Source organism: Cyprinodon tularosa, unplaced genomic scaffold, assembly GCF_016077235.1.
Source record: "Cyprinodon tularosa strain WSP-4 unplaced genomic scaffold, ASM1607723v1 ctg353, whole genome shotgun sequence".
Lineage (NCBI taxonomy): Eukaryota > Metazoa > Chordata > Actinopteri > Cyprinodontiformes > Cyprinodontidae > Cyprinodon > Cyprinodon tularosa.
Genome location: NW_024039067.1, coordinates 522052 through 545311, shown reverse-complemented (window position 1 = coordinate 545311; position 23260 = coordinate 522052). Strand labels below are relative to the sequence as shown.

The following is a 23260-nucleotide window of genomic DNA, read 5'->3' as shown; positions in this document are numbered from 1 at the left end:
GTTTACGCATGGAATAAATGAGATAAAGGAACAAATTTATCCAGTGGAGTAATACATTTAAAACTTTTATATACTAAGCTATTTATAAAGGTTATATTCAGAGTGAATCTTGCAGCTTCAAAACTTTCTTACTTTCTTTTTTTAGACAGATGTTGTGTTTTGTAACCAGACTCTGCAGGATCTTACAAGCTGCCAGGATTTTGCATATTTCACAAAAAGAAAAACGATCTTGTTTGCATTGATAAGTCGTTTTAACGTCTCCAGCTGGTGACGCGGCTCAGGTCACATGTTGGACACACACCTGCGCCAGGATGGACTGATTGGTGAGAGCGAGGAGACAACCTGCAGCTCCGCACTCAGCAGTCCTCCTCATCGGTTCACACTCATGAAACACTCGGAGTGACGTCCGTTGAAACTTTGTGGAGCAGGTGTGGTTCCCCACGGCGCCCCTCCACCCCCCACGCCAACGCGCGCGCACAGAGCGGATGCCCGGAGCGCACCGCGCGCAGCTTTTGCGGTGAGCAGAGAGTCGTGCGTCTCTGTGCGTCAGTGAGCCTGCGCGGCTCGATGAGCGACAGCAGGAGGAGGAAGACGCACAGACAGTTATCGTGGCTCCGGGTCGGCACGGATGGCACTGAGATCCCGCTGAGCGCCAGCGGCAGACGGAACAAGTGGCGAGCCGGGGGGTGGGTGGGGGGTCTGTGCGTCAAACTCAAAGAAGTCGGGATGGACGGGAAGGGAACGCTGAAGATGTTCAGGAAGAAACGGGAACTCATTAAGACTCCGTCCATCTCAAAGAAGAGCCGAGCAGGAAGCCCCGGTCCTCAGAGCGGCGCCCAGTCTGTGAGTAGCGCATCACTTCTGGTTTCTGCTTCCAGAGAGAGCGTGTGTGTCTGTGAGAGAGTGTGAGTGGGGGGGTCAGTTAACCTCCTCCTGTATGGAGCACATCTCCAAACCAGGGGGGTGATTCTGGGCCTGAATGTGAGTGTTGAGGGGTTTGACCCCCTGATGGCAACTTCTGGCTGGTGACAGACCGACCTCTGCATGCATGAAACTTCTTCTAGACAGTCATGAAAATGCAGAGTCACAATGGCGAATGCTCTACAGGGCACCTGATGGCACATTGACTCATATCTGGTTGAGTATTGCATAGGAAGTACATCTCTTGTGGGTTTTTTTTTCTTTTCAACCACTGAAGCACTCATTGTGCCCTGCCTCTACCAGAGACTGCAATCAGAAGGACTAATTGTGTAGTTAGGTTGGGCAGAATGCTGAAACGCAGTAAAAATAGCTACAACCCTTACTCCACCACTCAAAGAGTTAAGAAAGCGGAGACCAAAGGCAAGGACAAGCTGGACATACTGCCCAACAGGCACAGCATATGGCTCAAACAGGTAGGTGTGGGGCTACTTCTGTCCAGTACCATCCAGGTATGATAAATATTCCTCCAATCTACTAAAGATGTAGATATTATCGTTGCAAAATGTGCTTGTCGTTCAATTCAGGTTGAAGTCTTAACATTTGCCTAGTAGACCTTGCTTGATTTTCGAAGCATTTTAATTGGGTCATCTCCAATGTTGCTTCTACAAACATTGTGATATTTGATTCCATGTGTCAAATTGCCACACCCGACGCAATTTGGAGTCAGGAAGTGTTGCACAACGCAGCACAGGATCTTGTGAAAGGCCTCCTATGTGTGTTTACCAACAGCAGCAGCAGCGGTGGTGGTGGTGGAGGCTGCAGAGGCAGTCACAAGTCCTCCAGGGATGAACCGATCATAGGACAGAAGTCTGAGTGGGCCAGTTTCTCACCCGTCTCAATCTAAACTCAATTCAGTTTGAATATTGGAGGAAATTACAACCAGTGCGATCTCTTTAAAAGATAAATGGGTCCTTTTCATATGCAGAAATATAAAAACAGATTAAACCAATGTAAAGTGATTCAGAAGAAGGTAGAAATGTATTTACATTTAAAACGGAAGAATCATGATGACTAGATAAAGGCCACAAGCTGAAAAAAAGCGTTGGTCAGCAAATAAGGTTGTTTCCAGTATGTCAGGCAGTACTGGAGTCATCACTTTACTTTTTAATGCAAAGCTATCAGGTTTTTAACGCCAAAGGAAAAACAACATAATACGGAGAGGCGTTACCTCTGTAGACCATCCTGGACGATCCTTTCAAAAAGCCTGAGAACTGAATCTTTACTCCCTCTCTCTCCCTCAGCTTTCCATTCTCCAGGAGCAGCCTCGGAAAGATGCGGCCGATGCCTCCCTGTCCTCCTCGCCCTCCTCTTCCACCACCTCCTCCACTCTCACCCCCACCTCAGCGGGGCTCCAGGATTCCTCCCTGTCATGCCCGGGAACCCCGAGCCCCCAGCACGCCAAGCTGGCCGCCATGCAGGCGATGGGCTGTCCGTCCCCCGGGCAGACCCTGAAGAGGCCGACGGCTCTGACCCGACACGCCAGCGCTGCAGGTGTGCTTTGAAAACACTGTTAAGTTCATAACAAAGGTTCACTGAGGTCAATAGAACTGCCTGCTAAAAGAGCATCAAAAACTGAGAGAGGATGGAAATGATTTATGCAACCTGATCTGGTGAATCAAACAACCTACAGGCAAATTATTTATTCTGACTTTAGCTCTACTTGGATGTTGTGGGGATTAAAAAGGTTCTTTTAATGTAAAAATGTTAGAGAAAATTATACTATTTAAGGGTAAAAGCAGAATGTTCTTGTAATTGTGTCCAAGAAGTTACTGGGTCTCTCCTGAGAAGGAAACGGGTATTGGATCGGTTCAGAGGTGAATTGAGCATGTGGCGTTTTTATGTTTCCACAGGTTTCCCAGTTCCATCGTGGGTACACACTAAAGGTCAGGGGAAAGGGGCCTCGAGTCCGTCCCCTCAGTCAGAGGTACCGGAGAGCACCGTGATTGAGGTGGAGGACATCCCGGCCTTGCTGAGGGATGTGGCGCGGTTCGCTGAGGCTGTGGAGAAGCTGAAGGATGTTGTGCTGGCTGAGGGTAAGAAGCTGACCCCTTTTATTTCTTCATTGTATAGTCTCCTCCTGTGCTGTAATCCGCCTGCAGAAGCATCATGAAATAATGTGTTCATGTTGGTGGAGACAAAACACGACTTTGCATGCTTGTAAAGCCAGGTAGCACTATTGTTCCTGCGGGGGTGAGTTGTTCAGTTAGAACAATGCTGTTGTTGCTTCATTTCTACTACAAGTCAAACTTGGGATGCATCGGAGGGCTCCTGTTGATCTTACATCAGCCCAAACACGTGTGCTTTTTACGTGTTCGATACCAGCAGTGGGAGGAGCTTTGGTGCACAGCTTCCTCTCTCAGAGTTGACGGGTGCGTTTCCGCTGCGCCTACAGAGTCAACCGCACTCTTGTCTCCTGCAGGAAGCCAGCTTCTTGTTTACTGCAGCCGTGTTCATGCACTCTGTGCCTCTACTGCACGGTGCAGCCAAGCCTAAAACAGACTGCGTCCCTGTATTGAGATGGAGTGATACCCACAAGAAAATTAATCACTTAAATGTTGTCCTTCAGCTCCATTTAGAAATCTCTGGTTACAAATGCCCCTATTTAGCGCAGATCCTGAAATATCTTTCCGTCTCCTGTTATCTGGCTTTAAGTCACGCTCCTTTTCACCCATTTTAGCTTTCTGAACAGGAAGCCATGATGGATGCGTCTGTGACAAAGGCCTCGTCTGATACTTCCTCCTGATAATTTGACCTACGTCACTATAAAGATTATTACTACCTTCTTTTTATTTCACTTTAATGGTGCTACTTAATTTTTTTCCAGCTTTTGTTAACACTTGTGAACAAAGTGACCCAACTCCACAAGCCACAGAAAGCGGATAAGGCAGAGCAGAAGGACTGAACTCTCGAGTCTCTCGGGTTCTTCTGTAACTCTGTTCTCTTCTCTGACTCCTGCTGCCGCTCCTGTTCTGTTGATGGACAGATTTAGGGAGGTTGAAGGTTCAGCTGTCTGTTTACCTCCTCCAGCCGAAAGCTCATGGTAGCTACACAAGTGCAAGGTTACAATATAGGTAGGGAAAAAAGTTCAGGCTCTACAGGCTTTCTACAGTTTTCTATCTTAGGAAAACAAGTTGATTGCATCGACTCATTGACTCTAAGGCAATCCCTCACACCTAGCATGCTTGTAGCGACAGTGGAGTGAAAAAGCTCGCTTTTAACAGGAAGAAACCTCCAGCAGAACCAGGCTCAGTGTGAGCGGCCGTCTGCTGAGGCCGACTGGGGTTCAAGGAGACAGAAGCAGACATAGAAAAAGAACACAGAAGCACTGGTAATAGTAAACTATCTCTACAATGAACTCTGAGATGAAAGATGAAAGAGAACATGTGTGGTTTGTTATAATAAAAGCTGAGTCTTTAGCCATGTGTAGGAGAGAAATGGGACTAGGCGCTGTTAGGAATGGAACTTGGGTGCTGCTATATTGTAGAGGTAGAGGGCATGACCCATATACTGGCTGTCCCAGGTTCAAGTCCTGGCCTTGCTGACCTTTGCCAAATGTCTCTCCCCTCTTTTCTCACTCACTTTCCTGTCTCTATATTTAAAAAAAATGACAAAATGAAGGCCTCTAGAGCCTAAAATATAAGAAAAAATTAAAAAAAGGGGACTAGGCGCCGTTGGAAACGACTAATATTCAAGCTAAAAAGCTGTTTTCACAGACCACATGAAATACCATGAATGCCCTTGACTCTGTTCAGAGTCGAGGGCCATTTCAATCACCATTTGATTTTATTATATTGTAACATTTGAATCATTATATTTATGTTTAAGTAAAAATCAGAGCATTGGTTTTTCATTCAACATTTAAGAAGCGTTTCTTTATTCACACATCTTTCCATCAACTGTGAACAGTTGACGGTTATTGGAAAAAAAGAAAAAGCTTGCAGGGCCATATATTTCACCTGCAGGTAGAGTTAAACTTTAGCCCCACCTTCTACCTCTGTGCCATTTCCCCTACATGGTTGTGGGAACCGTTTGGTGGTGTTCTCCTCACTAAAACCTTTAAAAACTGTAAATGTGTGGAGCACACATGATAGTTGTCCAGTTGACTGATTGTCCTGACAGAGCTGTGACTCTCTGCAGCTCCCCCAGAGTCGTCATGTGTTTTTAAAGGTCCCTTGTGAGGCCTGTCACTTTAGATTAACAGTCCTGTCCTGTTTGGTGGTGCCCCACCCTTCCAGTTTTCAGGTGATGGATTGAACAGAGCTCTGGGAAATGTTCAGTTTAGAGTATTTTATAACCTTATCCTGCTTCTTGTTCTCTTTTGTAAATGGTAAATAGCATGTACTTATATAGCGCCTTTATTCAAGTCAGGAGACTTGACCAAAGCGCTTTACACTACATTCATTCACCCATTCACGCACACACTGATGGTGGCAAGCTACATTGTAGCCACGGCTGCCCTGGGGCTCACTGACGACAAACATCTGGGGCTTTTGAGGAACAGCTGGATATATTATGCACTACTGAAGAGAGTTTGATGCACTGACTTATTTAAGGCTATTCAAGTAATCTGGGATGATAAAAATACAGGCCACACTTTCCAGATTCTTTCTCATTGGAATATTAATATGATTGATGTTTGATTGCAAACGTTAACAAATGTGAAAAATGTTCTAGTTATGATAGTAAGGCTTCACAACCAGACTTATATGAATCTATCTAACAATCACCTCATAGCTACAGGGTTTGATGCCTGCTTACCTGTTTATTCCGTCTGCAAGTTTTATTTTTCTTTATTTGCTGGAAACAGGAACATGTATAAGTAACTCATAAAACAAAGTAGGGTGACTTACATAATTCCATTAAAAAAATCTGATCTTTAGAGATTAACTAATCCCAATATGACAAAGGATTGTTTAGAAATCCTGTTTCATTATGTTTTTAATCGTGCCAATCAGCTCAGTCATGTCTTATTCACCGCTGCTTGTTTTGACTCTTGTCCAAATTTTAGGGAAACTCCAAGTCTGTTTGACTCTTTGACATTTTCATACCAGGCTGCAGTTTATCCCAACCTACTTTCATTTCCTACACTCAAACCAACCATTTAGTATCAGCGCTCTCACCAGTAGCAGTTAATTTGTCGTGATCGTTTGCTATATCTGGATAAATTCTCATCAATTATCTGATCTCATGTATGTCTGATGTGTTTTTCAGCACCTAAATTATTCTAAATCTCTTTTAAAGTCTCTTTTTCTTTATATAACATCCTAATTCTCAAAATTCTGGTTCGGATTGCCGTTTGGTTTCGCTGACCGATTATAAGCCCTGATCTCTGTTGGTGGATTTTCATAATCAAATTTTTCTTGCAGCAGAAAATAAAAAGTAGAAAATAGAGATGAAGTGAAACAGCTAGCATCTGTGGAAGTTAAAATTAATGTGTTAATGTTTCATTTTTCCTCTAGGCTTAAGATTTACTCAATATTGGTCTGATAATCAATTCAGTTTATTTCTATAGCGCCAATTCACAACACACGTCTTGTCAAGACACTTTACAGAGACAATTAATCAGATTATACAGTGTCACACCCTAAAAAAAGTGTGTGCACAATAATGGAAAAATCTGCCTCATAATAACCTTTATTTCATTTTTGCAGCCCTTAAAATTAAAATTTCTCTCAGTAAGAAAACGTCACTAATTCTTTATGACACCGACTTCTACTTTAATCTCAGTTAATAGAAAAATGTACTTAATGACAATGTTTGACACACATGATGCTTCACAAAACATCTTTTTTTACAAAGTCCACATCTGGACTGCCACAGAATATCTGATTTTTCTCCCGTTTCCACACTGAAATAACGATTTAAAGCAACAAAGAGAATCTGAGAAAAGCTCCTGCAGAGATGCTGATGTTTTCTAGTGGAAAATTCACAATCTGTGGATTTGTTTTTTTTTTCTACTGCCTTTAATTGGCTTGTCTCACCAGCTACTCTGTCACACAGGTAAGGAGAGCCAGCGGCCCGTGGCACACGAGTGTTTGGGAGAGGTTCTGCGAAACCTACGGCAGGTCATCAACACGTACCCACTACTGAACACTGTGGAGATCCTCACTGCTGCTGGGAAGCTCATCTCCAAGGTTAAAGGTGAGCTGGGTAAAGAGAAGGAGGGATGGGGGGAGGAAACATACTCTAACCTGAACATCTTATCGCCGTTTCAGGTTTTCACTATGAGGCGCCCAATGAGACGGACAAGAAAGAATTTGAGAAGGCCATTGAGACTATTGCAGTCGCCTTTAGTGGCAAGTAAGTACCTTTTAGCAAAACGGATATTTAGCAGCTGTGATTGAAACTGGTTGTTTTAGTTTGAGCGAACGGTTTGACTCTGATGGCGTCTAAACCTTATGACCCGTATCCCACATGCAGACGACTGCAATGCTGAGTGTGTAGTAGTGAGCTGAGAGTCTGATGTTGGGAACCTGTGAGAAGTGAGTTGTTGGTGACACATTTGCATAAGCCAAGCTGAAAACAGGAAGTGGTTGTTTTTTTTCATCTACTGTCAAAAAAACCAAAACCTGAAACTGCTGTTGACTACCTGAGCTCTAACGGCACAGATTGCACAGCCTGAGCCCATAAGGCAGCGTGAGAATAATCGCTGGATTTTTGACAAACGCAGGCAGAAACCAGATCAAAAGGACAATTAAAATGATGGTGATTAGGTTGTTTTAATCTTTTGTTTTCTCAGACATAAACCCGTGAAGGAGAGAGAGAGAGTAGAGTGTCTGTGCCATCTCAGAGCTTTAGACAGCCTTCGGTTTTAGGAGGAAGTGAGCTGGCAGAGGCAGTTGAAATCAGCTTCACAAGCCTGTTTCCTCATTCCCTCCTCTGCTCTTCCTCCCACCAACTTTTCTGTCACAACAAACAAAACAAAACAAAAAAAAAGGAGTGTTGACTTTTATTCTTTACCCAATATGTTACCAAACAGCCCAGTTCCAAAGGAAATGAGCTTTCTGACTTCAGAGAAAAACGATCAAACCCGATAGAGGTGATTTGGTTCAAGACTTTATCTTTGTCACTTCCTGTATCTGGTGTACCTGCAAAAGGTTTCACATTGGGCTCAGACCTCCTTCCCTTTTTTTTCTTTTCTCCCCTAAAAACTGCTTTGCTGTAAACAAAAGCACCAGCTTCTTCCTCGCCGCTACATTCTCCCTCTGAAAGGTGCTTCGGAAGAGATGAGACTGCATGAATATTCAGTGCATGAATTACTGCATCAGTGCGATGTAGCATAGAGGCTATCAGCCTCTGCTAGCTCTTCGCCTGTCTGCATTGTAGATTCTTCATAGGGTTTGGGTCATGTTACTTCTACTGGTCCAGCACAGTGGTTACCATGGCCACCAAACCAGTTTTGGTAGGTTTTTGGTATGATGGACAGATTCTAAGTCCTGCTGCAAAAGGAAGTTAGTATCTCCATAAAGGTGAGGGGGGGTGTTGGCCTAGTTGGTTAGAGCAGTGCACTTGTGCTCAGAGAAAGTTGCAAGTATCCGGTTTGAATCCCACTGCCTCCACTCTGCCCTTAACCCCACGCTGCTCCCCGGGCGCCGCACAGTGGCAGCCCACTGCTCCCCAAAGGGATGGGTTCAATGCAGAGGCAAATTTCTCCAATGTGAGATCAATAAAGTTCAATCATATCATATAAGCTTTTGAGCAGAAGGAAGCATGAGATGCTCTAAAAATTCCCGGAACATGTGAGCATCCAACTGTGAATAACAATCATCTTAGCCTCAGAATAAATGAAAAGTCAAACTTTGCTTTCATCATAAATATGGACTTTGGACTGCTGCAGCACTATTTACTTAATACCAACCCACCTTTTCCAACCACTTTGTATTATTACCCATGATAGTATGACTCTAAACAAACAGCCTTTTGAGGCTTTCTCTCGCCTCAGAGAGTATTTGTTTAACTGTCTGAGACATCAGGCCATAATCTAACTCTTCTGTAACATTAGAAAACATGAACGCTTTGATTTAAATCTGCTGCAAATGATAAAATAATAAAATAACTCATTGAGGTGTTTCCTTGTGTTCTCCCGCAGTGTGTCTGAGCTGCTGATGGGAGAGGTGGACAGCAGCACGCTGCTCTCCCTGCTGCCCACGGAGAAAAGCAGGGTGCGTCTGGGACCAGACATCCCACATGTCGATTTAACGCGTCTCTAAGACTTTTATTATCAGAGTGTTTCAGTGGCAGAAATTGGAAAAAAAAAAAACAACAACAAAAAAGGCTGTGTTTTTTGTGTGCTTTCAGTCGATGGAGAACCTGTATGCTGCTGGAGGCCAGGGAGTTGAAGGTCACTTTAGGAGCGACCTGCAGGACAGCGGTAGGCTTCCCAAAGTCTTCCTGAAAAAGCTGAAATATTATGTTTTCATTTCTGCATCCAATAAATTTAACAGATTATCTCTAATTCAACCAAAGTAATCTCTCTTTATTCAGTTTTCTGCTGTTCAGCAGTTGATCTGCTGATATAAATTTCACTGGACAGTAATGATATCAGTCTACATTAGACCACAGTTGGAGGAAAAACCTGCATTTATTTTTCACGGACTGACGGATGTTTGCGTGTCGTTCTGCAGGCAGAGTTGAGGAAGTGGATGTGATTCTCCAGCGCAGTGAGGGAGGGGTGGACTCGGCTCTGCTCTATGCCAAAACCATTTCCAAGTACATGAAGGACCTCATAAGTTATGTGGAAAGGAGAACCTCATTGGGTAAGTGGCAACGTGTCAAGTCAAGGCTATTGGAGGGCAAATATCCTAAGTAGAAGTTTATAGGAAAGGTATTCAAGCTTTATTTCCGGCTGTCTGGGGTTCACGTTGCTTTGCTGAAGTCTTTTATTGGAAGGGTTACATTATTTTGAACTTTCCAGCCAAAGGTTTCAGCTACTTTCAGGGGACTTTATCTGACATGATTGTGAGTGGAAGGAAAAGGTCTTCCTTTAAAAATAATGTGAAAGAGGGCGTTAATGTTAAGGATTAAAAGAAAAAATTAAAAATCAAGGTCCAGTTTTAAAGCTGAGCTGCTATCTGAACAAATGCAGCAGCAACAAGTGGAGATATGGATTCAAATCATCTTTCTTCCATTTTTCTGCACCGCTGTTAGTATCACTGTTTGTGATTTGACATATTTTATGCCTGTGTGAAATGCAGAATTAAACTGTTTCACCATTTGAAAACCACAAGGGGGAGCCACAATGCTAAGAGATTTTGCTGCTCTATATTTACAGAGGCAGACTTCGCCAAAAGCCTCCAGAAAATATACCAGTCCTGCAAACACAGCATAACACACGTAAATCCTCCTCATCCGATTTCCAAATATGCCAAATAAAAAGACTTGTTCTTTAGATCTTCTGACAGTGATGTGTTGCTCCCTTTAGCCCCACATGCCCCTGTTCTCCATCTACTCTCTGGCCCTGGAGCAGGACCATGAACAGAGCGTAGGGCTTCAGAACGCCAACATGACTCTGCACGATCAGACTTTCGTTCAGGTAAACGCAGATTCTGAATCAGAGAGCTTTTCGTTTTTGATCCCACCTCCTGACATCCCACCTGATAAGCTGCCTTCCAATCACAGCCTCTGATGCAGCGCAAGCAGGAGCACGAGAAGAAGAGGAAGGAAATCAAAGAAAACTGGATACGAGCCAAGAGAAAACTGGTAGGGCGTTTTCAAATTGACCCAATTGATTTTGATTTGTGGCAGGAAATTGCAACCCAGATGCATCCTTTTTTTTTTTTTTTGGTAAGCTTGAATGTGAGGCAAACCTGCGAAGAGCCAAGCAAGCTTACATTGGCCGCTACGAGGAGTACGAGAAGGCCAAAACAGCAGCCTGTAAAGCTGAGGAGGAGGGAGGAGGATCCACTGCAAAGTCTGTGGAGAAGAAGAAGCGCGCTGAGGAAGAGGCTCGTAACAAGGTCTGAACCAACATTTCAACTTCTCCACAGTGGCGCCACCTGGGGGTGGCCACCCTGTGCAATGCCCAGGCCACCCCACTGGGCAGTGTAGATTGTAGTAGCATCAGTTTAGCATTTCATCCCATTATGCATAGCCACCAATGTAATACTCATATCTTGGGTTATTTTGTGATTTTTAAATCTTTATGATTTTTACAGGCTTATTTACCACAATAGTAGATTCAAACCCTGAAATTATGGCTTTTAGTTTCAGTGGCCACCCCAAGATTTTTATTGGCCCCATCTGCCCTACCCATGAAACATTTCTCTTAATCTTTTCACACACATCTTTCTTGCTATTATAAATCGAGTGCAACATGTTTAACTTGAGCCGGTTGATTTGACAGACCTAGAAAATAAGCTAAAGCAAATGCATTGAATATTTGTTTGCATGGCTACACAGGCCGTGGAGGCGGAGGCCACCTACAGAACATGCATAGCAGACGCCACCACTCAGCAGCTGGAGCTGGAACACATAAAGGTGACGGTGCTGCGGCAGCTTCAGGACGTCATCAAACAGAGCGACCAGACGCTCCGCTCGGTCAGCACGCACACACACTCATCCAATCCCCTTCCCCGTCTCTGCATAGACGTCTTTAACCCCTGTACCTTCATCCTGCAGGCCACCATATCCTACTACCAGCTAATGCACATGCAGACGGTGGCGTTGCCCGTCCACTACCAGACTCTCTGCGAGAGCAGTAAGCTCTACGACCCTGGCCAACAATACGCAGCGCATGTGCGAGACTTGCAGCTCCCTGAGCAGCCTGTAGTCCACTACTCATTTGAGACGTACTCCCCATCCAACTCTTCAAGGTACAGCTAATCGGCACTCGCAAAAAACACAGAGGTTTGCCACAAATTATAGTTGCATTCTCAAACAAAAGTTTAACCTCTTACACCCTCAGGGGGTATAAATAAATTTCTGCCTGACAAAAGACACAAAAGTAAATAACTTATAGCCTCACAGCTATTAGATTTAAGAAGAAACTTTTGGTACCTCTGTAAAGGTAAGATGTCATAGAATGGTTTTCTGGTGTCAGCACCATTGTAGCTTTGACCCTGCCTGAAATATTAGGGACAAAATACTAAATATTTTGCATTTTTTGAACCTCGCCAAAATTTTCTTTGAAATAAACATTGCAAAACACTACCAAAATATTATTTATAGCACAAAAAAGTAGCACAGACTTTTAAATCTAAATGTTGTGTAAAAAATATACCAAATTTGGACTCAATCAGATGAATCATATTTATTTTAGAATGGTATTAGTGAGAAATGTCTTAGGCGGAGAGGCCATTTTGGAACATTTATCCAAAAATGTCACCAAACTGTGCCAAATGTGTTTTTTACATCAATACTGGGGGTTTGTTAAAATTACGAGGTCACGTAGCAGCTGGACCCACCGGTGGGTCCGCAGGGTTCTAGGGGTTAAGACAGAAATCACCCTTATCACATTTCAAAAAGTCATTTTTCCTTAAAATAAGTGCATTTTTTTCTTGAGGAGCTAAGTGAGACACTTTACCAATGGACCAAGATAATTTACACATAAAATAATTAACAACTGCATTGTGTTATTTCTAGTGCATATTATCTATTTATCTTAAGTAGGGCTGCAACTAACAATTATTTTGCAAATCAATTAATCTTTCAATTCTTCTTTTAGATTTATCGATTAATAATCGGATAGTAAAAGGTTCCTTAAAGAAGACCTTTTTAAGAAATGAACCCAGGTGAAACTAAACCTTTCCCACTGGAGGAGTTCTGGATAAAGTAGATTGACAGACAGAATATTTTTATCATAAATGAAAAATGTTTACTTTTTTTTTTTTTCCCCCAGTCTTGGTATAGCTACTTTTATAAGTGGGTTGCTATGTCAGCTAAACGCATTTTTAGAGTCTCTATACTCAACTTGACAATTAAATGATTACTAAATTAGTTGTCCGATTAATTGTTTCAGCCTTATTTTTAAGATAAAAAAATATCATTCCATTGGCAGATCATCTTATTTACCTAATCAAGGGTAAATACACTTAATTTAAGTAATTTTTATTTATTTATAGGTCGTTTTTGCTGTTCAGAGGTGTTAACTGTGTATTTTTTGTTTTGGATGAACTGCCTTTTTTCTATATACAATTAAAATTAAGTACAATAAACTCTTTAGTTTTACTGGGACCAAAATTGAGGGAACACGGTAGGTATGACTTCATATTCATTGAACAGACATCAGGTTAGACGCTAAGCTGTGGTGGAAAGTAACTATGTACATTTACTTGTTAATTGTACTTAAGTACAAATCTGAGTATCTTCTTTTTACTTTTGTATTTTTATTTTTTTTATTTTGGGTTACTAATAACTCCACAACATTTCTAGGAAGCTTCTAGTTCCTTGTTACTTTTGAAATGCAGTTTTAACATGGCAGATAGCTTTTAGGATTGAATCTGGACACCACTGTTTTACAGATTTAATGACATTCCACACATGAGAAACTCATGCCAGATATTATTTGTAGTTTATACATTGAATTAAGGCGTTAGTTGTTTCCATGTGGCCAAGTTGTTCAGTAGGATGAGTTGTGGTTTCTTGGTGCTGATAGATTCAACCTTAAACCTTTATTCCATAGTGAAATCAAGACACTCCTGGTTTCTTTTTAAATAAGAAATAATCCAAATAACTGTCCTTATTGTTTTAGCCTTTTTTTGCAGAAGTTCTCTACAGATCGTGTAGAATTTGTAGTGGTTTCCTAAAGTTACAAGGTTCTTTAAATTTACTCTGAAAATGACACAGAACTGCACTGATATTGGAAAATTAAAATTTTGAATACTTAAGTACTTTCAATAGTGAGTACTTCAGGTTTTTTTTTTGACTAATAGATGAGCGAGCAACTTTTACTTGTAGTTGAGGAAGATTTAATTATGAGTATTAATACTTTTATTGAAGTACTACCCCTGAGTACTTTGTCCACCACTGACACTAAGACAAATTATCCGATGATTTCAGCCATGGCCACAGACCAAGAAACGACAGTTTCAACACCGATTCGCATTCGACTCAAAGCGAAGTTATTTCCATCAATGTGGATCCCACTGCTGGAGAGACGGAGGCTCAACGCAAAAGTAAACCACCCTGAAAAAACTCTGGATGTTGCTTTAAGGGTTAAAGAGCTGTGGTACTGTTCGGATCTTTTTCCTCATGCTCTCGTTTTCCCGTTTCCAAAGGACAAGGCCACAAATCCTGGGGTTCCACCGTGAGCAACGACAGTGTGGGAGACGCGGTGCTGGATTCTCCGACCGCCAGCACCAGTGAGTCTGAAATCTGTTTTTTAAACACGTTGACAGAAACATGAAGACTTGTTCCTCTGATTTTGAAAATATAACATTGTTTTAAAGGTTTGTTTTGAAATGATAAATCATGATGTTGGATGTGCAACTACAAAATGAATTTCCTAAAGAATTAAGATTTCATTATGAATATTGCTCATCTGGTGATAAATACATGCACCTTATAAAAACAATGAACCTTTCACCTTTAGGTGACATTTCCAAAATGGCTCGAACGTCGTCGACAGGAACGATGTCATCGGATGAGGAGGCTGATGAGAAAGATGGAAACGTTTCATCATTTGAAACCCCAAGTAGGTTTTTAACAGAGAATCCATTTTTTTCCTGCCGTCCTGTGTGACGCCGGCTTCTCCTTAACGGAGTCTGATCCTTCTGTGCAGATATTAATGGCATGGATCCAGAGGTGGCGGTCTCCACCAGACCGTTCCGGAACATCGGCTTGTCTAAAGCGGCCCAAACCCACAAACTAAAGAAGCTTCGGACTCCGTCCAAGTGTCGGGAATGTGACAGCTACGTTTATTTCCAGGGGGCCGAGTGCGAAGAAGTGAGTCCATTATGATGCTTTATAAACATAGCAGACATCTTTACATTGATCATTTAATTATCATTAATCAACTCACTCACTTTGCTGTTCTCACTGAAATAAACACGCTGATTTTCCTGATTTTTCACCTAAAAATATAGACATTCAAGATAGCAATATAGTGTTAGACAGGGCGGTTCCAAGTAGGCCTGATCCAATTAATCTGATTAATTGATTATCTTCAACTAATTTGGTAATCGATTAATCGTTAAGTGGAGTATAGAGATTCTAAACATGCCTTTAGCTGACAGAACAATCCACTAAGAGCAGTGATTATATCAAGATCGTTAAATAATATATGTACATTTTGTATTTAGGATAAAAAAAATTTATATATATCTTTCATCTGTCAGTGGAAAAGTTTTAAGTTTCACTTGGTTTAATTTTTTAAGAAGTCTTCTTTAAGCAACATTTGGCTATCTGATTATTAATCAATTAATTGAAAAAAACAACGGACAGATTAATCGATTTGCAAAATAATGGTTAGTTGCAGCCCTGGTTCCAAGCCTCCATGGGACCCTAAGCAAAATATAGTTTTGATGTCCTCTATTTGCAATCAACAGTTCAGTAAACAATAAACTCCCTGCAGCTCTGGCAGGGTGGTTTGCAGTCTCTTTCACTGTTTATATGACTCATCGAGTGCAGCGGTCTGCAACATTTACAGTCCAAAGAGCCATTTTTACATTCAGTCCAACTAAAACTTGTTTAGAGCTGAACATTTTACATTATCTAAAGGGATATCTTTGTTTTTTAATCATCACTGTGCTGTTTCTAAAAAAAAATAAATAAATATATAAGATTTTGTGAAAAGAAAATAAACTTTTAATAGTTTTCTAAAATCTTTGGAAAATATAAAAAAATAATTAAAATCCAAAATATATTTCTGTTATATTTAGATTCTATTTATTGTGGAAATCCAACCCTTTTTTTTTCAGTATATCTATTTTCCAAAGATTATCTGGCTCTTCATCATCATCGTTTCATCAGAGCGATGAAGAGCCATAGTGAGGAGTCTAAAGAGCCATAGGTTGCAGACCCCTGATCCACTGTTACTTTATTTACTGTAAAAGTGTCACCTGGTTTAAAGTAATATTGAAAAACTAATCAGTAGTCCAACAACAATAAACCACAACATAACAGGTTTTCTAGTAGCAGCCAGAATTATTCTTTGTAAATGGAAGAGCCCACATAGACCAGAAATCAAGGAATGGCTTCAACTTATGTCAGAGACAGCTGCTTATGAGGTCATGATTTCTAGGGTGCAGAAAGAGCCCAGTAAGGCTAGCCAAGCATGGGTAAATTTTGACTACAATGTTGGTAAAAATTCTTAGGGGATTTGGGGTGTGATGTATGCTGTGGGTATGAATATGTGCATTTTTATATCTATGAATAGGTAACTGATAAGTGCTGTCATGTTCTGTGTTGCTGCCGATGTTTATGTTTTTGTTGTTGAATGTCCTATGTTTGTAACTGTGTTATAAAAGAAAAATAAATAAAAACTTTAATGAGAAAAAAATAAACCACAACATAGCTTTGAATAAAAAAGAAAATAAAACCAGACGTAGTAAAAATCAAATACGAAAAGTATCCTAAATTTTATTGAATAATGGAAATAAAAGGTTAGAAAATAAAACAAAGCTTAATAATTGATTCTTAAAACTTTATACTAAAAGCCTTATTTGAAACAAATTATGTTTATCTAATCGTTAATTTATGTCTTCCTCTTCCTTTAAACCGGTCCTTCCCAGCTTTTCTGTTTGCAAAGTCATTAAAGATGTCGCTGCAGGAAATCTAATGATCACTGCTGCCAACTTCATCCTTCTACCATTAAAGATTAATTAAAACATTCACAGAAAGAGAACATGCAGCGATCCTTAGAGCTACGCAAAGATTTGGATAGAACTCGTGTCTCATTTTGAGCTTTAGGACGTCTAGAAGGTCCTCCATCTTTGAGGCCAGTGAGCTCTCATCACTATCAGACTGTTCGTCTCTGAAGCTTAGGCTAGTCCTTTTATGTTTGCGTATCAATTGGGCCTCAAAACCAGTCATTTTTCAATTCTAAATGAGGATTTTTACAAGATATATTTATTTAAAAATTTCATCAGGAAATATTTTTTTATTATTGTATTTATATGTGAATCAAATGCCTACACAAAAACAAATTGTCCTTAGTGGCCCCCCACCGGCCCCTAGTTCTTCCAGGCCCTGGGTTGTTGCTCATATCACTTGTGCTTTGGCCATAGTGCAAACAAAATGTTTGTATAAACTTTGTAAATGCTGAAAGTGGGTCAAAATCGACCTCAGAGGATGCAGTGGTTATTAAAACCCATGAGTCATAGTAGCTTTATTGGATAACCTCATTTGATCCTCCAGCAAAACGCTAAACTCACCAAAGTTTTCACACAATGGAAATGGAGCAGCTTCAGATGCAACAATACATTTATTACTGAGCCAAGCAAAGTTATCCCTGCTGTAGAGTCTGATTTAAGCAGATAAAACCATTCAGATCATGAACATAGTGCCACCAGGAGGATGAGCGAGGCATTGCTCTGGTTCAGGTAGCATTACAGTCCTATGTGTGCAGACACCTTCATATTCCTCCCCTGGTTAAACAACTTAAAAAAAAAATACAAATACAAAAAAAAAAAACCCAAAAAACGGCTTCCCACATAGGTAGGTGTAGATGGAATTAGAGGGAAAATGAGCGTTTTAAAGAGAAGACGTAAAATGTTTGACCCGTTCAGCTCAAAATAAGCAAACCGTTGGTTTCTGTCAGGTTTATGAGGTTGGATCTAATGCCAGAAATAGACGACCTGGATGTTTGTCACGGATTACTAAAGTTTTTAATAGACTTTGGTCTTTTTAAAATTTATTTTGAAGTACTAGTCCACATCCACAGGAAGACAGCAAAGGTTTCATATCTGATCTAAATATAAAGTCCTCATTCAACGTCCAGGTCCACTTCATGTTTTTTGGGGCTTTTTGTAAACGCATACACGAACAGCTGTGACATGTCTGGTTTTAACTTTCCTGCCATGATATATAGTCACAAAAAAAACTATTTCATTTATGCAATAAATGAGAAACGCACCTCAGGTAAATTCAGGCCAAAAAAACTGGGTGTAGATGTTGCACTAGAGACCAAGTATCCAGATTTTAGCTATCGAAATGTTAAAATCGGCAGTGCCAGGCTAATATCTCTACCTGCTGTTACACTGTGTCCAACTTCCTTTTGCCAACAGGTTCTTAGTTCCCAAGTTTGGAGAAAACAAAGACGCATTCTGTTCATTCCTCAGAATTAACTTTAATCAACAAGTTTTCTTTGAACAAACAAGCAAACTTTAATCGGTTTTCCATCACTGTCATATTCAACGGTACGAATGAAACCCAACTTTATAAAACCATGTGTAAAAGAATAACAGTACAAGACAAGAGAACAAAACAGGATGAAGGCAGTGTGATCAAGTGATTATCGTTTTTTTCCGGAGTAAATGCTATCCGATTATTATTTGAAAAAATAGTCGACAGATTAATCGATTTGCAAAATAATCATTAGTTGCAGCCCTACTTTACACAACATAGAAATTAAATATTGTATTTTATAGGGAGTGTTTGCAATGAGAAAATATATTAATTGTAAAATATGTTTCTTTTTAATTTGGTCTTTTTCCCCACTAAAATAGATGGACTCATAATAAAACTATCCTTTTCCAAGAATGTCTCTATTGCCCTAAAATGCAATATAATTTCATTCTGTTTTTCTCTTATTTTGCATGATTTCTTTTGCACATTTTCAAGGCTGATAACAAATAATTTACCAGAAACTTATTTTGAGGAAGTAGCGATGACTGGGTGCCGTCCTAATGGAAAACATCTGGATAAATGGTTTTCCTCTTCTCTCCCAGTGTTTCCTGGCATGTCATAAGCGCTGCCTGGAGACCCTCGCCATCCAGTGTGGCCATAAGAAGCTGCAGGGCCGCCTGCAGCTGTTCGGCAGGGATTTTACCCAGGTAGCGAGCTGCGCCAGCGATGGAATCCCCTTCATCATCACAAAGTGCATCTCAGAGATAGAGAGACGTGCACTGAAGATGAAGGTGAGGCGGCACTGATTTAGATGTTTGAGTCGGTGTTGGAGCCTCTGGTTGGAAACGCTGCTTCCTCTTTACAGGGCATCTATAGGGTGAATGGCGTGAAAACACGCGTGGAGAAACTCTGTCAGGCCTTTGAGAACGGCAAGGAGCTGGTGGAGCTGTCTCAGTGTTCGCCGCATGACATCAGCAACGTCCTCAAGCTTTACCTCAGACAGGTACCAAAGCACCCTATTGAAGGCCATTGTTGGGTCTTTAAAGAAGAACGGAGTATCGATGCTAAATTATGCCTCCTGGTCTTTGAATTCTGTCACTGCTTAAATACCAGAGCATAGAATCCATACAGGGATTATTCAGTTATTATTACTTATTTATTTTTGAGTCACGTCAGTGTGATTAAACATTTTATTACGGAGTTATTAACCAGTTTAAAATGTAATGAAAGGAAAACAAGCAGAGTTAGTGTAGATCCAAGACTTTCAGGTCAGGGAACATCTGCATAGTCGGGATACAAACTGCTCAATTTGATCTAAATAAGTTTCACAGATCTTCCTGTTTCTTTGCAACTAGGGCTGAAAAAATGAATCGGATTAATCGCGTTTAATCAAGTATTTAAATAGGCATCAACCAATCGAGTTATCGATTAATCGTTAAATGGAGTGTAGAGACTGTAAAACGTGTCTTAGAGCACTAAAATCAAAATAGTAAAAAATATGAAATATTTTGTTTTTAAGATTTAAAACAAAAAAAAAACTTTTTTCCGTCTGTCAATATGCTTGATGCAGAACAACTCAAGTAGGAAAGTTTTAGTTTTTTCAGGTTCGATTTTATAAAAAGTCCTTAAGGAATCTTTGGCTATCTGATTATTAGTCGATTAATTGAAAAAATAATTAATAGTTGCAGCCCTTAATAAGGAAAAGTGGGATTTTGTGTTGGGCCAGTTCCTCAGTAGGACACCAGGGGGCAGTGCTGAGCAGCCAAAGCCTTCAGAAATTAACAATTTAATAAATCTGACTTGGAGGCTTAAGTGGTTTTAATTTTACCACTGGAAGAGCAGTAATGAGTCAGAGTATGAAACTTTCATGGTCTGAAGCTAAACTTTAATGTATGTATAATTATGTGTTGGATAACAAATCAGTAACTGAGATGAGGACTAAAACTGGGGGAGCTTGGATAGAAGCTAAATTGCATATTTTTAGTGTTCCTTTTTTCTGTTTTCTACATTTGGATCTTCTGCTTCCTGTTCCCTTCAGCTGCCGGAGCCCATCATGCCTTTCCGTCTGTACAACACACTTATGGGTCTGGCCAAGGAAAGTCTGCAGAGCGAAGGAGACACGCCTGAGGGAGAGGAGGCGGAGTCCAGCGGCCCCACCCCAGCCGTGGTCAGGGGGCCCGAGCTGGTGGACCTGGGGCCCAGCACAGACCCAGAAATCCTTGTCTTGGTGGACAGCCTGAGGGATCTTGTGAAGGAACTGCCCAAACCTAACTTTGCTACGTTGCGGTACATCATCCGCCATCTTCGAAGGTCAGCTGGGATAACTTGAATCGATTCAGGTCACAAGTTGCCCCCGCTTAACATTTCTGTTTTATTCTCCCAGGATTGCAGAGCTGGAGGAGGATAACAAGATGAGTCCCAGTAACTTGGGTATTGTGTTTGGGCCCTCCCTGATGCGACCTCGTCCAACCGGGGCCACGATATCCCTGTCCTCCCTGGTAGATTATCCACACCAGGCCCGCATCGTGGAGGCCCTCGTTGTGTTCTATTCTTCCATTTTCCAGATGAAAACTTCACAGACCAACAAAGAAACCCCCTCCACATCCAGCTCTATGCAGCAGGTAGGGGCTGCAAATACTTCCTTCATTTGGTCAGAAAGTTTAAGATCTCAGGCTCTAAACTCTCCTCTGCAGGACTGAGAATTTATTTTCTCATTAAGTCTGAAAAGAAATGTACACATTTTCTGAACTGTAGCAGAAAGTTACCCCTTTATGTGGAACACAGTGGTGGAAGCACCATGCTGTGGGAATTCTTTACTGCAGGGAGAGGGAGTAAACAGGGACATGGACAGGAGGTCATTAGAGCTAATATAAGGATGTAAGAAGTCTACAGAAGAAGATGAACTGGTTCAAACCAGATTTGTGTTTTAAAAAAAGGCCCAAAGTCCAGATCTGAATCAGTTAGAATATGAGGGAAGATTTAATGGGTTTTTTTCAACATTCTTCATTCAATCTGACCTAAAAGGAGCAGATTTCCACAGAATGAGATAAAGGCTTTTATATTAACCCTTTTAAAGACTTCTAGGAGTCACAGCACCAAAGTGACTGAGCTGGTTAGGCTGTGAACACTGATGAACTGAACTCTATTCAGAATATTCTGAAAAGCTTTCCATTCACTTTAGTTATGGTCCATTACATAATGGACGGCCATAACACTTCCCTTATAAATCATGCAGGAATAACTATTTTATTTATGTACACTAGGTAATTTCATTATATAAATTGAATGACTCCCTGTGTGGTTTCTTGGCTGCTTTATATTAATCTTTTTGGTAATTTTCTGTTTTGATCAATATGAAAATATCCAGCCTGCTTTAATGTTTTTCACGTTTTTAATCAAGCAGGAAAACGTTTCCAATGAAAAGACGGGAAGCCCCGGAGACGGAGAGGAGACCGAATGCAAAGAGGAGCAGAACAAACCGGACTCTGACAAGCAGGAGGAAGGCTGTGGTGAGTGAAGGCCAGAGGTGTCAAAACTATTCATATTTATCAGGTTAGACTATAAGCTTAAGCTTTTGTTTTTATTTAAACATTTTTACAACTACTTAAAAGTATAAAACTAAAAGTAATGCAGGAAGAAATAAGGACAGAAGCTTTACTGCACTACCCTATTAAATGAACACTTTTCTACAATTCTGGATGACAACTTCCTTAGACTGAATTTTCTTAGGTTTATAATTTATGGTAACAGTGACAGATTTAACTTTGCATCTTGAAAAAACTATTTATTTTGGTATGTGGTGAACAACAAGTTGGGGCAGCAGCGAGACCAACCGCAAAGCAATTATTATGGATGAAATAAATAATTTAGATGGTTTTTATTGTTTCTAAATACCAACAGGCCAAAATTAAATGGAGCTGAAATGAAACAAATCTAATGAGTCCGTTTTTAAAATGTAAGGAATAGCAGTAAAAAGTTGTCCAAAAATAATTAGTCTTCTTAAGTATGGTAACGAAGTATTTGTACTTTGTTTCTTGACACCTGTTGGTATCGTCTTTGAGCAACCAGGAATTTTAGGGTTTAAGAAACTATTTTGTTTTTTAATTTGTTTCTAGGAAGTTCTTTGGGATCTCTGGGCTCCAGCGAGCAGCTCCCCGACTCCGACTCAGAGCTGGATGAGAGCAGCCGCAGATCCAGCAGGCTGGTGAAGCAGGAGAGCGAGCTCAGCATGGACGACGACCAGCTGAGTAACAGGGACAGCATGGACCTGTCCGGTCACTCTGCCGCCCACACCGACCCGGAGCAGGAGGCAGAACAGGACCAGGACACCTCTGAGGGAGGAGACCCCCCCGATCTGCCGGACAGCAGGCCTCCAGATGACGAGGGGGACGTAGCGGAGCAGGAAGTGACGACCTCACTGGCCGAGCTAAATGTGAACCAGTCCAACAACAACCACCCTGGCTCTCCTGCAGCGAGGGTCCCACTGGCCCGTCTGTGTGGGAAGAATCTGCCCCTGACCAGAAGCCGAGACACAGAGCCCGAGTTTGTCTGATCTCAGGATTTTAAGTTAAATCAGCAGAATGTGGAGTTACAAATAAATAAATGAGGTTTTATTCATTAAAGTCAAGAACTGAGTTTTTAATCTGCTTATATAATGAGGTCATGATCCTGCAGAGAAACGTCTCTACGCTTTCTGGTTAATTCACTTTGACTATACTTGTACTTATTTTCAGTTTTTACTTGGATCAAAGTGTATAAAGTCCAAACATTTCAAGCAGTTTGCTTTTTAAAGAGCTGTGAAATTTTAAACTTAAGCAGTTTCTTATGAATGTTTCCTGTCTCAACTGTCATGTCTGACCTATTTTAATAAAGATTGATTTTATCTTATAACTTTACTGATTAGTATTTCTGTTGTGCGTTATTGTCCAAAAGTGGAATAAAGAGCAGGAAGAGTGTAGATTTCTGCCACTATGATGTTGCTATGGTGATGAGTGTAGAGGAAGTACCAGCATGCAAAACGCAACGTAAAAATAGAGCATTAGAAGCTTCATGCAGC

General features: G+C 40.9%; 1 protein-coding gene across 3 annotated transcripts; it reads left to right on the top strand.

The window, feature by feature from the left end:
• The first annotated feature begins 380 nt into the window (after positions 1-380).
• arhgap45b (Rho GTPase activating protein 45b) lies at positions 381-23099 on the top strand. 3 transcript variants are annotated; one of them, XM_038295311.1, is made up of 24 exons: positions 381-843; positions 2223-2472; positions 2832-3014; positions 6982-7122; positions 7197-7281; positions 9071-9143; positions 9280-9352; positions 9606-9737; positions 10253-10314; positions 10403-10513; positions 10600-10680; positions 10770-10937; positions 11380-11517; positions 11599-11792; positions 13978-14093; positions 14196-14279; positions 14510-14611; positions 14699-14862; positions 18807-18995; positions 19070-19207; positions 20243-20514; positions 20588-20825; positions 21608-21713; positions 22320-23099. In XM_038295311.1, exons 1-24 carry the CDS (start codon positions 568-570, stop codon positions 22754-22756), a joined length of 3813 nt encoding a protein of 1270 aa, XP_038151239.1. In that variant the 5' UTR covers positions 381-567; the 3' UTR covers positions 22757-23099. The 3 variants fall into 3 exon arrangements, with proteins under 3 accessions (XP_038151239.1, XP_038151238.1, XP_038151240.1); XM_038295310.1 differs by having other exon boundaries at positions 382-843; positions 21605-21713; XM_038295312.1 differs by lacking the exon at positions 381-843 and adding an exon at positions 905-1394 and having other exon boundaries at positions 21605-21713.
• The last annotated feature ends 161 nt before the right edge of the window (positions 23100-23260 follow it).

Bases quoted from the DNA above. Each gene is read 5' to 3' on its own strand.
- arhgap45b (XM_038295310.1), top strand. From the start codon at position 568: ATGAGCGACAGCAGGAGGAGGAAGACGCACAGACAGTTATCGTGGCTC. The intron at 9,144-9,279 runs GTGCGTCTGGGA...GTGTGCTTTCAG, and splicing joins TGCCCACGGAGAAAAGCAGG to TCGATGGAGAACCTGTATGC. The intron at 10,938-11,379 runs GTCTGAACCAAC...ATGGCTACACAG, and splicing joins AGGAAGAGGCTCGTAACAAG to GCCGTGGAGGCGGAGGCCAC.